A 13,987-nucleotide genomic window follows, 5' to 3' on the forward strand; every position below is an offset into this window, starting at 1 on the left:
GGATGGGGTGCGTGAGGGGATGGGGGTGTGTGAGGGGATCGGGGTGTGTGAGGGGATGGGGTGTGTGCGTGTGAGGGGATGGGGTGTGCGTGTGAGGGGATGGGGGTGTGTGCGTGTGAGGGGATGGGGGTGTGTGCGTGTGAGGGGATGGGGGTGTGTGCGTGTGAGGGGATGGGGGTGTGTGCGTGTGAGGGGATGGGGGTGTGTGCGTGCGAGGGGATGGGGTGTGTGCGTGCGAGGGGATGGGTGTGTGTGCGAGGGGATGGGTGTGTGTGCGAGGGGATGGGTGTGTGTGTGAGGGGATGGGTGTGTGTGTGAGGGGATGGGTGTGTGTGTGAGGGGATGGGTGTGTGTGAGGGGATGGGTGTGTGTGAGGGGATGGGTGTGTGTGTGGGGATATGGGTGGGTGTGTGGGGATATGGGTGGGTGTGAGGGGATATGGGTGGGTGTGAGGGGATATGGGTGGGTGTGAGGGGATATGGGTGGGTGTGAGGGGATATGGGTGTGTGTGTGTGAGGGGATATGGGTGTGTGTGTGTGTGTGAGGGGATATGGGTGTGTGTGTGTGAGGGGATATGGGTGTGTGTGTGTGAGGGGATATGGGTGTGTGTGTGAGGGGATATAGGTGTGTGTGAGGGGATATAGGTGTGTGTGAGGGGATATGTGTGTGTGAGGGGATATGTGTGTGTGAGGGGATGGGGTGTGTGAGGGGATGGGGTGTGTGAGGGGATGGGGTGTGTGAGGGGATGGGGTGTGTGAGGGGATGGGGTGTGTGAGCGGATGGGCACGTGTGTGAGGGGATGGGCGCGTGTGTGAGGGGATGGGTGTGTCTGTGTGAGGGGATGGGTGTGTCTGTGTGAGGGGATGGGTGTGTGTGTGAGGGGATGGGTGTGTGTGTGAGGGGATGGGTGTGTGTGTGTGAGGGGATGGGTGTGGGTGAGGGGATATGGGTGTGTGAGGGGATAGGGGTGTGTGTGAGGGGATAGGGGTGCGTGTGTGAGGGGATAGGGGTGCGTGTGTGAGGGGATAGGGGTGCGTGTGTGAGGGGATAGGGGTGCGTGTGTGAGGGGATAGGGGTGCGTGTGTGAGGGGATAGGGGTGCGTGTGTGAGGGGATGGGGGTGTGGGATGGGGTGTGAGGGAATGGTTGTGTGTGGGGATGAGTGGGTGTGTCTGGGTGTGGGTGTGTGTGAGGGTGGGCATGTGCATGTGTGAGGGGGTGTTTTGGGGGGGGTCTGGGTAGGGGTGTGTGGGTGGGGCTGTTGGGGCAGGGGTGTGTGGTGTTTGTGTGTGTGTGTGGGGGGGGGATTGCAGGGGTATGTGTCTGCAGGTGTGCCTGTGTGAAGGGGTGGGCATGTCTGGTTAAGTGCACCTGCATGCGAGGGGTGGGTTCACCTGCAGGCAAGGGGCGGGTGGGTGCGCTTGCGGAGCAGGGAGGGAGTCTGTGCTTTGTCCCCTCTGGTAGAATGTAATTATGACAGGTGGTGGATGATCTAGAGCAGCGAGTCCAATCCTCTTTGTAAGCTGAGCATATATGGAAGTCATTTAAATAATGAATGGTTATCCTGAAAACCTGGTATGTTCAGAACTCGCGCTCCAGAGTTGGAGCTTCCAGACCTAGAGTGTCTTTGTACCATTCCTGTACTACTCTGGGTAATGCTGTTGCAAAAATAATGAGTGCCCAAAATGATCCCTCTAAGGGGATACGTTTTTGAGAGGACGCACAGATGCGAGAGCTATGGATGGGTATTGGGTTTCTAGAAGCAGGTGGATGGGCACAAAGGTGAGGCTGCTTATCAAAGCATTTCCAGGTAAAAATGCGACTACATGAAGTTCAGAAAAACAATTAAATAGCGAATGCAAAGAGAGCATGGGGGCTGCGGAAGGAGCCGAGTGCCGAGATAGCCCAGTACAGTATCCTGGATAATTCTTGGATGCCGGAAACTGGCTATAGAAAATGTACATACCATCCACCTCTTAGCACTATAAACAATGCATAGGTTCCAGATGCCCCGATGCCTAGAATTTTGCACTAGATGCACCAGGTAGCCAGACTGGTACAGAGTAGGTTGTGGGTCCCCCTGTGGGTTCATAATCAAGCTGGTTTATTTTTTTATTTTTGCACGACTAGAATCCTCCCGAGGCCCTCAGAAGGGGATGCGGCAAGAGATGGAAAAGGAATAGGCTGCCCTTGAAAGCATGAGGGAGCGGGCATAAGATCGTCTATGCCTCCCCATGGCCAGATGGTATACACGCATTTCACCGCGGCATTTTTCATCACGTGTTTTTTCATCGCCGTTTTTATTTCGAAAAAAACTCATCTTTTTTTTTTGGGGGGGTTAAAAAATCTAATATATGGTTGTGGGTGTAAGGGAATAAAAAAAAGGGGGGTAACCCCCTCACCAAAAAAAAAACAAAAAACGACTTTTTAAAAAAAAAAACGGCGATGAAAAAACCCGCGATGAAAAAAATACTGCGGCGAAATAACGTAGAACCGGCCAGATAATGGCCCAGGCTTCCGGGCAGCAACAGAAGAGAACCCACATTAAACTGAAGATTGGGAGAAGCAACAGCTCCCTGAACAATAACTATCTATCCCTTTGCAGGGACAGAGACCTTCACTTGCTGCGTCTTGGGACCATTACTAAGGGGCGGCCCATTAAAAAAGTAAAACGAACAAATTACAGACTCTCGAATGACTATTGATTCTGAACACCATTTGCGGTTGCTCATCCAAAAGTAAATCACAAAGCAATTGTCTATGTGGCTCCAACTACAACAATGGCAAACCAATGCGTTGGAAGTTCTTTCAAGGCCTGGGGCTAAAACTGCCTACGAACATCACTGCGAATGGGGCTTGAAGATCTGAAGTGCAAGTTGCGTAAGTAAAGTATGTTTAAAAAAAGATATATATTATATCTATATTTCGAAGTTCATCTCCAGATCTGAGACGCTGAGCACATTCTCAAAAGCATGCTTTTTGCTCCAGAAAATTGGTTTTGTCTTATAGGGCAGCACTATTTTATACATAGTTTTGCTCTCATATCTGAGAGGTGTCCGGCTTGGGTTGCAAAAGGTCTGTACAAAATGGTGCTGCCCTATAAAACACTACATTTTATGCAGCAGAAAGCGTGCTTATGTGCTACCTTGCATACCCACAATGCATTTTCCGTGGTCTGTGAACAGCAAGTGAACTTCCAGAGATGGCTCCTGGGTGGTGCTGTGACATATGTGGCTTGTTAGCTGAAATTACTTATCAGACTTTTCAGGTAGAAAGGCATAAACACTCCCCGATATTCATGCTACACGGGCATGTATAAAAGAGCTATGATTGAGGTGCACTATTTCCATTTATCCCAACATGCCCCATTCCATTTTGGAGATGCTTTTCTAGTCCTGCTCTTTTTCTATGTATTCTGGGACTTTAAGTCGTAGAATCATGGGCTTAATTTTAGGGGGGTGACAGGGGTGTTTGCCCCCCCCCCAACTTTCATGGCACACCATTTTGTCCCCATTCATTTGGCTGGGGCACCTTTTCGTCAGATGTCATGCCCCCCCCAACATTTTCAGCAAAGTTACTCCACTGCGTAGAATCCACACCATGAATCAAGCCCTCTAAACCGTAGAATGCAAATGAATAAAACAAATCAAAGAATTTCTCGATTAGCATATCTTACAGTATGATCCATTCCAATGTATAAAAAGAAAGAAAAATACAAAATCTTACTTTAAGGACTCATAAGGTAAAAGCGCAGCGCAGGTGTTCCCTCCTTGTAGCATGATGCGGTCAATGGCACTTGATGCAAACAGACCAACAGCGCAAAAAACCACAGCAGAAGGCCCATCCCTGCTAATGTCCATTGTAATGTTCTGGGTATAGCAGCCTCATGTAAAAGGGGCGGTACGCAGGCACGCCAAGTACAGAAAAATATGCCGAAATGGGATCTATGTGATTATTGCGACCACTATTATTACAACGGCCGAAAATGCGACTTTTAAAAAAGAAGAAAAAAAAGTAAGCCACTGAAGAGGGGAAATCGAGATCAAACCCATGCCCCCTCACCCCAGGCGCATATACAGAAGAACAGCAGGAAGAACAAGGAGCGCACTTATCATTTGAACCAGGCCCCAGCGCACCCATGGGTGACAAATATGCTGAAACACACCCACTTCACCAACAGTGCAACTTCCATGCTACATTAGAATCAATGCTGCAATATCAGAATCTACAAACACAAAAATCCCTGTTTAAAGGCTTGCAAATGCCTATATGAATTAACATGGTCTAATTGCACAGTGTAAAGCCGTGTTTCAGGAAAATTACAGCCAAGTTCATTTCTATCACTGAACACTGGCTGCAATGTTCCTCGCAAAACCCCCGAGCTGCCAAGGTCGCACATTCAAGATAAGATTGCTTTCTGCAGACAAACATTTTTAATTCTCCACAAATGCGAATAAACCACGGCAACCCAGTGTGTTTTTTTTTCTTTCTGGGAAAGAAAGACATTTTCTCAAGGACTCGCACAACATTTGAAACATAATTGTAACAAGAATGGCTCAGCCCAGCCAATCAGCGCTCAGAGCTCAAGTGCAAACTGCTTGCTTCAGCTAAAAAGTTATGGGAACAAAGTCATAATGTAACAAGTTAGAATTAGGTAATGGGGGCTGGCACAGCTAAACCAACCCACTGACGCAAAAGGCTAACATCCAATTGTCAGGCTCTCTATAAGGGCTACATAGGTAACCTATCACTTAGCAGCCAATAGCAGGAGGAGCTAGGTTTCTGGGAACTGATCCAATTCTGTGAGGTCAGCCTGCAGTGTGATTATAAAGCTGGCTTGCAAGCCAGCCCCGGGGGAGACGGCGCCTGAACTCTCGATCTGCACGATGCTCTGCGTGTTTTTTTTCTTTTTTGCTGCCCAGAAATAAACGCAGTTTGGAACATGCTGCTGCCTGCTTGGGACTCTGTTGCATTTCTGGGGGCCATATGGGAGGTGTTGGGGTCTCCCATAGCTGGTGAGGGTATGGCTGCTGGCCCCCCACTGCCCTGGTGGGGGTCCAGCTTCTCCCCAACACCCCCCTTACACCACATACATATGCGGGGGAGACCCCTGCACCTCCCTATATTAACATTATATTACATACCCCCCACATATATATATGGGGTAAGGGGGGGGCTAAAAAAAAGGTCACATTTTCGGCCGTCGTAATTGTGAGGGCGACATTTTGGGCCATTACACTGAAATGCAATGGGAAAATATTACACGTGGCAGTAACAGTATGCTAATTTGGAGTATATCGTGTCCATTAGATGTGGGTGATTGACCCTAGCAGTTGAAAAAGGCCGGCCTGCAACTACTGCTACTCCTTATACCTAACAAGGTTCACAAACCACAATTCTGTTAATCAATGGAGTACACTATGCACCACAATCGGGTTGTTGCAAGAGAACAATACCCTTTTAGGTCAACAGGACACAGGTGCAATTTGCGATTCAATATAAATCTATAGCGCTTTGGCGTAAGGTGCTATGATGGAAAAAAAGAACCGCGCATCAGAAATGAAGCCATGGAAACCCCTTACCTGCAGTCTGAAGGCACGTCGGTGAACACTCGGAGAAGGAACTCCCCCAAATTCCCTGGATCGAAGGTGGTTGGAATGATGACATAGCGGCCTTCTTTCAATTCAGTCTTCAGAAATACACTCCTGGAGTTGATGAATATGGAGCTGGCCACCTTCACCTGGACAGTGTGCATCCTGTACCGCCGATTCAGCTCCACCTGTGCAGACACCAGCGATAGGCTCAGGACCCCGTGCATCACTAACAAACCACAGGTGATCCTTCTCTGCAACCTCAGTCACACACTTAAATATACTAAAGAACATTCTTAGAGGGGAAAAAAAACAAGATAATCATTTCCTCATCTGGGGCAAGCTTGTGAGTTCAACAAAATTACAATTCTGCGCATGTACAAAGGTGCTACGTGGAACCGGATGTCATTCAAGGTGTTGTATGGTGTAAATAAAGAAGACTACAGCTTGCATGAAGTGGAATTATAACGGAAACCATGCAGAGGACTGCTTTCACCAATTGTGAAGGCATGCCATCAGGTAAGGGTGTAGAAGCCATGGCTTTATTTTTATTTGTATTCATAATAAAATGATGCAGATTATTCATGCTAAACAGACCATCCCCCCAAAAAAAGTTCCATGCCAAAAGCATAGTGAACACATGTCCCCTGCTGATCTGCAGCACCTGCTTGTCAGTGGCACAGTGCAAGTTGAAAGGTTGCATGTGCTCCGTTTGACAGACTGACACGAAATTCACTGCTGTCAGGGATTGCATTTAAATAAGCACCCCTTATACAAAACCATAACTGTGCAGAATATCCGCTTGGTGGCAAGATAATCTCTCATAGAATAAGTCATACCTGTTTTTATGTATGGTGACTGATCATACAAATAATTATAGAAGCAACATCGGATTTGTATCCTACTCATGTCAACCTTGTGAACTCAGGCCTGCTATGGAAAGGCTATGGGGATTGGTAGTCTGAATGTCTGTCTCTTGCTTAGCAAGCAGGACAATAGGCAGTGAAGATTTTATTTTTAATCCTTCGGGAGTTTGGATAACACCTCTATCCAGCCCAGAAACCCCCCCCAGAAGGTGGGCTTCTGGGAACCATGATTCAAAGAGGCATACCCATAACAAAAAAGCTAGCCTCATACCAGGGTGTTGCATTCCAGGGCCTTTGAAGGGGCAGACTTGGGAAGGGGAAGAAATAGAATAGTCAGAAAAAGTAGAAGGGGCTGGAGGAAGGGTTCCTAGATCTTGGTTTTCTGTGGGTTTCTCTTTTCTTCGCGCCTCCTTCATTCCTGCAGAGCAGAACACTTAGGCTATGATGCAAGAACATAAGTCACTTGTCAACTCAATATGGATTGGAACCCTTAAAGCAGGCTTGCTTTTATTCAATTTGGAATGACCTTTTACCTTTATATGGAAGGGGTCCCAATCCTACTTTGATTCATCTGGGACTTTCAAGAACAGAAGAATTTGTTTTGAACCCTACTAGAAGAGAAGTTCATTCGAAAGCCCACTGCCAGCGGGAAGGAAGGTGTTACAAGACAGAGGCGACCTCTGTCCCCTAAACATCCCCGGGGCAAACTGCTGTTGGACTAAGCCCTACACTCTCTGCTAGCTGCACTGGTACCCAGGCTCCTCACTGGAGTTAAGTGATAGCTACAGGAGCCAGCGAGTCTCCATGGACTGGAAGTGAAGAGGAAAAAGATCTCGTCCAAGAGGCCCTGCAGTTGGACACATAGCATCTGCAGAATGAAGGAAATGACCACTGTCTCTCCTTGCTTCCTCAGCTCAAAGCCAGTTTGGGCACCTTCAATACCATCTAGGCTGCTGCACGGGAACTGACAAAAGCCATCTTTGTCCTCAACGCTCCAACCTCTTTCCATCGTCAAGCCCACTGGACGCTGGTGCCAAAGCTGCACTGTCCACATCCAAGACCCACCAAGACTTTCAGCGTCTCCACCTCGGCACTACCACCTGGTCTTCAGCTTTTTTGATCTCCCACTGAATGCTGCTGCAATACCTAGAAGCTCTGTTGAGCAAGCTAAGCCGCTCAGCACCCAAGACTAGTCTACACTTCTACACACCTGAGGCCATTAACACTACCATCACTGCTGACCCAACTTCACCAGCTGCCCCAGCGTGTTCACTGCAACCGAGTAGCACTGCATTGTGGGAGACAACCCCAACACTCCGACTTGACACCCACATTGGGCCGAAAAATGCAGACACCCATTTGATGCAGAGAAGCCCAGTCCAAGGTGTGTCTTTAATTAAATGATACATGCTTTATAGAACCTTGATTGGCCATCCCTTTAGGTGGGAGACTTGAACTATTGTTGTTTCGATTGATAATGTTATTGCAGTCCCCCCTTAAAAGTATGGCCTGCCCTTGGGCTTATGTCTTGGTCATGTTAATACAAACGGCAAAGTGGATATATCTCTTGGCTTGCCCGTTTTACCTTAATGATTGGGATCACTCTCGGTATGTAGTAATGTTAGGGCTGAGTTTCCTGTTTAGCCATTACTCATCCTTGTTCTCCTGCAGAACAGTAGTCATTTCATCACACCAATGGAAATTCAGGAAAAACTCATTCACAAAAATATTTGGCAATTAGTCGACCCGTTAAGACATTTGGCACCTTTCTCTGTGAAAAATGTATATAAAATATCAAACGTTTTAATAATTGAAGTTATCAATGTTTGAGTCGAGGATGTGTAATTTATAAAACAAGTGGTTGATATTGACTAACATTGTGTTGTTGCATATGGAAACTTATAAAACAAGTGGTTGATATTGACTAACATTGTGTTGTTGCATATGGACATTTATAAAACAAGTGGTTGATATTGACTAACATTGTGTTGTTGCATATGGAAATGTTTTGCCACACTTTATTTGGTATTAATTGTACGAATCTCATTCTTGTCTTACAACAATCTTTTCTTTAATTTGCGAGTAGTCTGTCCGACATACAGGGACAATTAATAACAAACTACATATACAATTGTACAGGTCGTAAAGTCTTCCAGGATGTTATGAAATCCTACCATGAACAGTGGCCAGAACTGTGCAATGAGAGCAGTGCACCAGGTTTTCCTACTAGCTACTTTAACCAGTATTTGTATGAAATGTGAAACCAATTTTTAACTCTGGAAGTCTAACTTTGTCTTTCACTCTAGAGTTGATTAGGCAGCAGAACAATATTGAGTTCATGGTTAGTGAGACAAAAATGCTATTCTTTGGCAACCCCACCGTCCCACAGACCTGCAGTTTGGCTCTATACTCCCTCATTGGAAGATAATGATCCTTACATTTTAACTTTGCCTAGGTACCTGGATTGCAATGGAAAGGAAACATTAAATTTCACCTCTTTACAGACCTATTGCATATAACATGCAATACAATTACCTAATGTGATACACTGAATTAGCATCTTGCAAATGATAGGCTTAGAGACCATATCTGGGTTTATCATTAAATAAATTGTGTTGAAAACATCTCTACTACTCCCAACCAAAATCAGATCTGCTGAAACCAATTTCTCTTTCCACCTTGTTATTGCTGGCAAACTGCATACTTGGCTTAAAACTTATAGAATGTCACAGATGGCCTCAAGAACACACCAACCCCTAGATGAGGGTCAATAGTTTTTATTTCCAATTTAGCAACGGGCCTATGGACCCTCTCTCTCTGTAACCCATGGGCATTCCCACCCTAGCCCAGGATTCTCTCAACCCCAGACTGGTACTAGTAATCCCTACTATCTAAAAGATATTAGGTTATTAGTGTCGGGCTGAAGGCAAATATCTAGACCTCCTCTTGGCACCATCTAGATGTCACCTATCAAGGAACCCCGTTGGATAGTGCCTTCCAATCACTATGGGCAATTGTCTGGTCTTCCACGCCTTTCTACTCCATCCCCTGCTGGTCTACTCTCCCCCTGATTCGCTACTCTCCTCTCCCTAGTTTCATTTACTGCTTATAGCGAGAAATTCGATCAAGAGCAGCAGAACGCTTTAAAACAGGTGGGTGCCAGCATTGGGCTTGGCATTTTATACAGTAGCTCAGTACTGTTGCTGGACCGAGAGAGTGATCTTCATTTATCCAGCAGGTATTTCTGAAAGTGACATTTTTTGTGTTTTATGGAACTAGAGGATGGTGGAGACATTTTGAGCTTCTGCCGGGACAGAGTTCCAGCTAGTTGGGGCACGGCATGAGGACTGCTTGTAAGTCTTCTCTTCACAGGCTAGCTTGGACTCAACATTTTGATAGTTTTGTTAGGTGAGATGCAAAAGCCTCCAGCGGTGTGGAATTTAGCTATCAAGTGTGGCGGTTCCGTTTAAGACTACTGTGTAGGTTATCATGCAGCTATGAAAATGATCCTGGCAGGTGGTGGAAGCCACCGAAGCTTAACGCTGTGCTGGACAGATACGGTCGAATCTGCAGACACCGGTAATGAGGCATGCTGCCTTGAGCGGGGCCAGGTGTGCAGCTAGAAGCCCAGTAAGGAGGGCGTTTCCCCCATTGTGTGAGGTCACGAGAACTTGGAACATACTGTGCAGAAGTCATGCTGGGGGTGAAAGGTTTGACATTACACATTCTACACAGCTACATTGAATGGTAGCTCTCCCCATCTGTCCTTCCAATGGCAGCTCTCTCACCCACCTACCTGCCTACTACTCTAACCTCCTCTGCTACTAATATCCAGTCTCCATACCCCCAATACTCTTCCCCACATGCTACTGCTCCCATGTCTACACTCTCACTCCTCCCACCACCACCACTAGTTCACTTGTCTGCGCCCCTACTACTCCCACATCTACTCTACAACTTCTCCCACCTTCACACCACGACTACCCCACTGCACCTTCTCCTCAATCACCCTATGTTCACTCCCTTCTCTCCCACTACAGCATTCACCCACACACCTAACATGTAAAATCACAAAACAGTATCACTTTCTTTCACCAGCCAATAGCTCGCCTTCTCTATAAACTGCTTCCACGCTCCTTTTCCAATGTATTTCCTCGTTCTGGTCTCTTGGTCCGACACCACCTCCTCCTCCACTTACTTCACCTGAACAACTCGAATGTTCCAGTTTTATGTTGTGCCCTATATTCTCCCCCTCCTGCCTCCATTGGTTCTCCCGTTCCTGTTTCCCGGGCCAATCTTACCCTCCCTTTCCTGCCTGGAAGATATTACAGCCATCAATATAGAGGTCTAAGCTCTGCCCATTTCCCATGTGGGTATGCTGCGGATCATGAATGGCGGCCCGCTATGATCAAACTTCCAGTGAGTGTGAGGGTTCAAGTCCTTGGTATGGCAGTTTATGTTAAAGAGACGCTCCACAACTCTTATTGGTAGGCAGATGCTCTGTCTTGTGTGGCTGATCTTGTGTTGAAACACTACTTCTTGGCTCTGGTGCATGTGAGCGTGGTTGCTGTGGAGAGCAAATGGCAGTATTCAGGACACACTGTAACTTGGTTTGGCCCGACCTAGTGTGTCAAGCTGCAATTCCATGGTGTTGTGCTGCCAGTTGGGGAGTGCCGATACGTGGTACCCACCAAGAGGCTCTTCTGGGCCGTTGTCTCTTCAGTACAGTGCTGGGGCTGATGGTATCTGTAGTTCCATAGAAGAAACAGAGAAAGATTGTCCAGCATTTGGTAACAGAGGTATGGGGTGATTAAAAGTGGTACCATTTTCAATCACACAGGCACATAGAGAAACAACTGGTACTGGGGCACTTCCCAGCTACCAACGTCGCTCTCTTGGTGGGACTGGCTCTGGCTTCCAACCTAGTAGGCATTCCACCCCAGGCTGAGAGGGGTCCCCATTCCTTCTTGACAGAATCAGGCTACTGGCCCTGTCACAAGAATGATGACTCTTAAATTACTTAACAATCTATTTGTCTGGGACAGCATGAACACACCTTAAACTATCTATTCTAAACATGTGACCAGTTTTGCAATGGCTTGTAGCCTACTCTAAAATAATCATGATTTGTGTATAGCATTACCGACTAGCTTCAAGAGCTATGCCCCATCAATAACTTCAAAACTCATTATGACCCTGGCGGCCACAGTATGAATGGTGCAGGTAAGGTACCAGCACCGTGCATACCGGGCCCGCCACATTACGAGTTTGGTCGCGGGTGGTGGTATGCACGTCTGGTCTGGCCAGACATGCATTCTGGCACCCGCGAGCAGACCAGGATGCGAACGGACCCGTGATTAATGGGTTAACGGGTCCGTTGTTAGCATCCTCCCCATTCCCATTGAGCTGTATGCGGTCTCAAATGGGAATGGGGATGTACTGTACTGGGTCTGGGTCCCGAAAATGGTAATTACTGGGCCCGCAAAAGTCAGAATGGCCCGGCAATTCCCTTTCAGGACCCGGACACAAGTTTGGAGGTAGCCATGCCGGTAATGAGAGCATGGCTACCTCCAAACACGTAATGAGGCCCAATGTATTAAATACAGTGTAAATGATTGCTATCTTTCACTTCCTTGTTTAAACAAAAATAGCACCCAATCAAGGCAACGGAATGTCTTAATGTGCTCATCGTGCTTTGGATTTCCTTCCAGTTTAAAACACTCAATATGCCATTAAAGCCATAGCTGGTTATTCACTGCAACCGAACACACAATCATCTAATTTTAGAGATAAACCACTTGGCATAGATGTAGTTAATAGGAATCCCAAATAAATACTTGGTTTACTGATGCTCCGTGGTCCAGAATTATTTCTAGTCCTAATGATGTTGGAAGTAAATTAGAACCAAATTCATTCAATTTAAAATTGTAAACAAAATGTTTTCTGCCAAAACCTAATGCAGCCAGACTATCATTGAAGAGTTCCTATCAGCAATGCTGAGATGCACAATGTGCTGTTGTGCATATACTGGGGAATATCCAGTATTCCATTCATTGTCTATCGGATGCATGTCAATATCTCACTAGGTATAACAACTCCCACAAATATTACAGTACCTTTATTAACTGATTTATTTGTGGGTGTGGCAATTTCAGTAAAACATCTAAAATGGAATGGTAAATCATTGACATTTTATGTACACATTTAAGTCCAACAATATACATCTTGTTAAGAGATTTGGCTAATCTGGTGAAATACAGCGGAATGAGCAAGAGAGAATAGTTAATGAAATGTGGTGTCAGTTTTTCAAATCTTTTTAAGTAATTGTGTGAATTTAGAGTCTATATATTTACATTATTTTGCTGCGAAGTTTGTGAATCTTTTTAGAGCATTCCAAGTTTATACAATGCAAACTTCTTAAGGTATGCAGCACATCCATTAGTTTTTTTTCCTGTTGCTATCATCGTTTAGCTTATCTTCTATAGTACTTTTCCATGTTTGTTTCCTTATGATATGCACAGTGATTTCATAAGACAGGGTCTGCTTCTGACTAGTTCTGGTTTTATTCCAGAGACAATTCATAATCTTATATTTCTACAAAATGTGTTATAGAATATGGTATTAGTAATAACTACAGTAAAATGTGAGGGGCCAGGAATGTGACTTGGACACAGGGCGATCATGGTTCTGGCCGTAAGCTTTTATCATAAATGAAAAGGGTGTTGAAAATTGCCTCTCTATCCATCCTCTATGAGGTATTTAAATACCTAAAACAAAAAATGTACAGTCTGTCCAATGTGAAGATGTCCAAAGCAACATCCTGTGTCCAACGAACTATTCTGGCCCTCACACTCTAAAAATGAACTTTAAGGTGAAAGGGAAACGTTTCTTTTTCCTTGTGTAGGAATATCAGTTCCTTAGGTTTCTCTTGCTCAACAACAGAATTGGTATACAAAATAAATCGGCTGTTAGTCTGCATCTTGATAGGATAACTGGTGTACTCTCCTGCCAGGTTTTCCCTCCTGTTTGATATGTTTTAACTCAGCATTTTGCCAGTCCTGCTGTATCCTTGCCAAGACTTTGTTAGGTGATATGTTGTACGCACTGTTCAACTTGACCTTGCCTGGTATGCTTCTTTAGCAGGACTTTATTATATGATTACTTTTGCAGCTTGCATCTGCATGGTATACTCTCCTGCCAGGGCTTTTCTCATATGTATGCTCTTGTGATTTGAATCTGCCTGGTATACTCTCCCGCCAGGGCTTTCCTATATGAACACACTTGTAACTTGCATCTGCCTGGTATACTCTCCTGCCAGGGCTTTTCTCATATGTATGCTCTTGTGATTTGGATCTGCCTGGTATACTCTCTTGGCAGGGGTTTTCTCTTGCAACTTGAATATGCCTGGTGTACTCTCTTGACAAGGCTTTCCTCATATGTGCACTCTGCACATTTACAGATGTAATAGTATAATATTTACTCTGTTCTGTCTTGAGTTTGCCTGGTGTACTATCCTGCCAGGGCTTTTCTT

At 45.8% G+C, this 13,987-nt stretch overlaps 1 protein-coding gene across 1 annotated transcript in view; it reads right to left on the bottom strand.

Annotated features, from left to right (window-relative positions):
- CAPN5 (calpain 5) overlaps nt 1–13,987 on the bottom strand; it is an 820,088-nt gene that overhangs the window by 88,173 nt on the left and 717,928 nt on the right. Inside the window, exon 10 of the mRNA XM_069640007.1 lies at nt 5,582–5,778. Within this exon, the coding sequence (XP_069496108.1) occupies nt 5,582–5,778 (197 nt within the window). The remainder of the gene's footprint in view (nt 1–5,581; nt 5,779–13,987) is intronic.

The sequence above is a fragment of the Ambystoma mexicanum genome, chromosome 7q, assembly GCF_040938575.1.
Source record: "Ambystoma mexicanum isolate Mex_15411 chromosome 7q, UKY_AmexF1_1, whole genome shotgun sequence".
In the NCBI taxonomy this organism is placed as follows: domain Eukaryota; kingdom Metazoa; phylum Chordata; class Amphibia; order Caudata; family Ambystomatidae; genus Ambystoma; species Ambystoma mexicanum.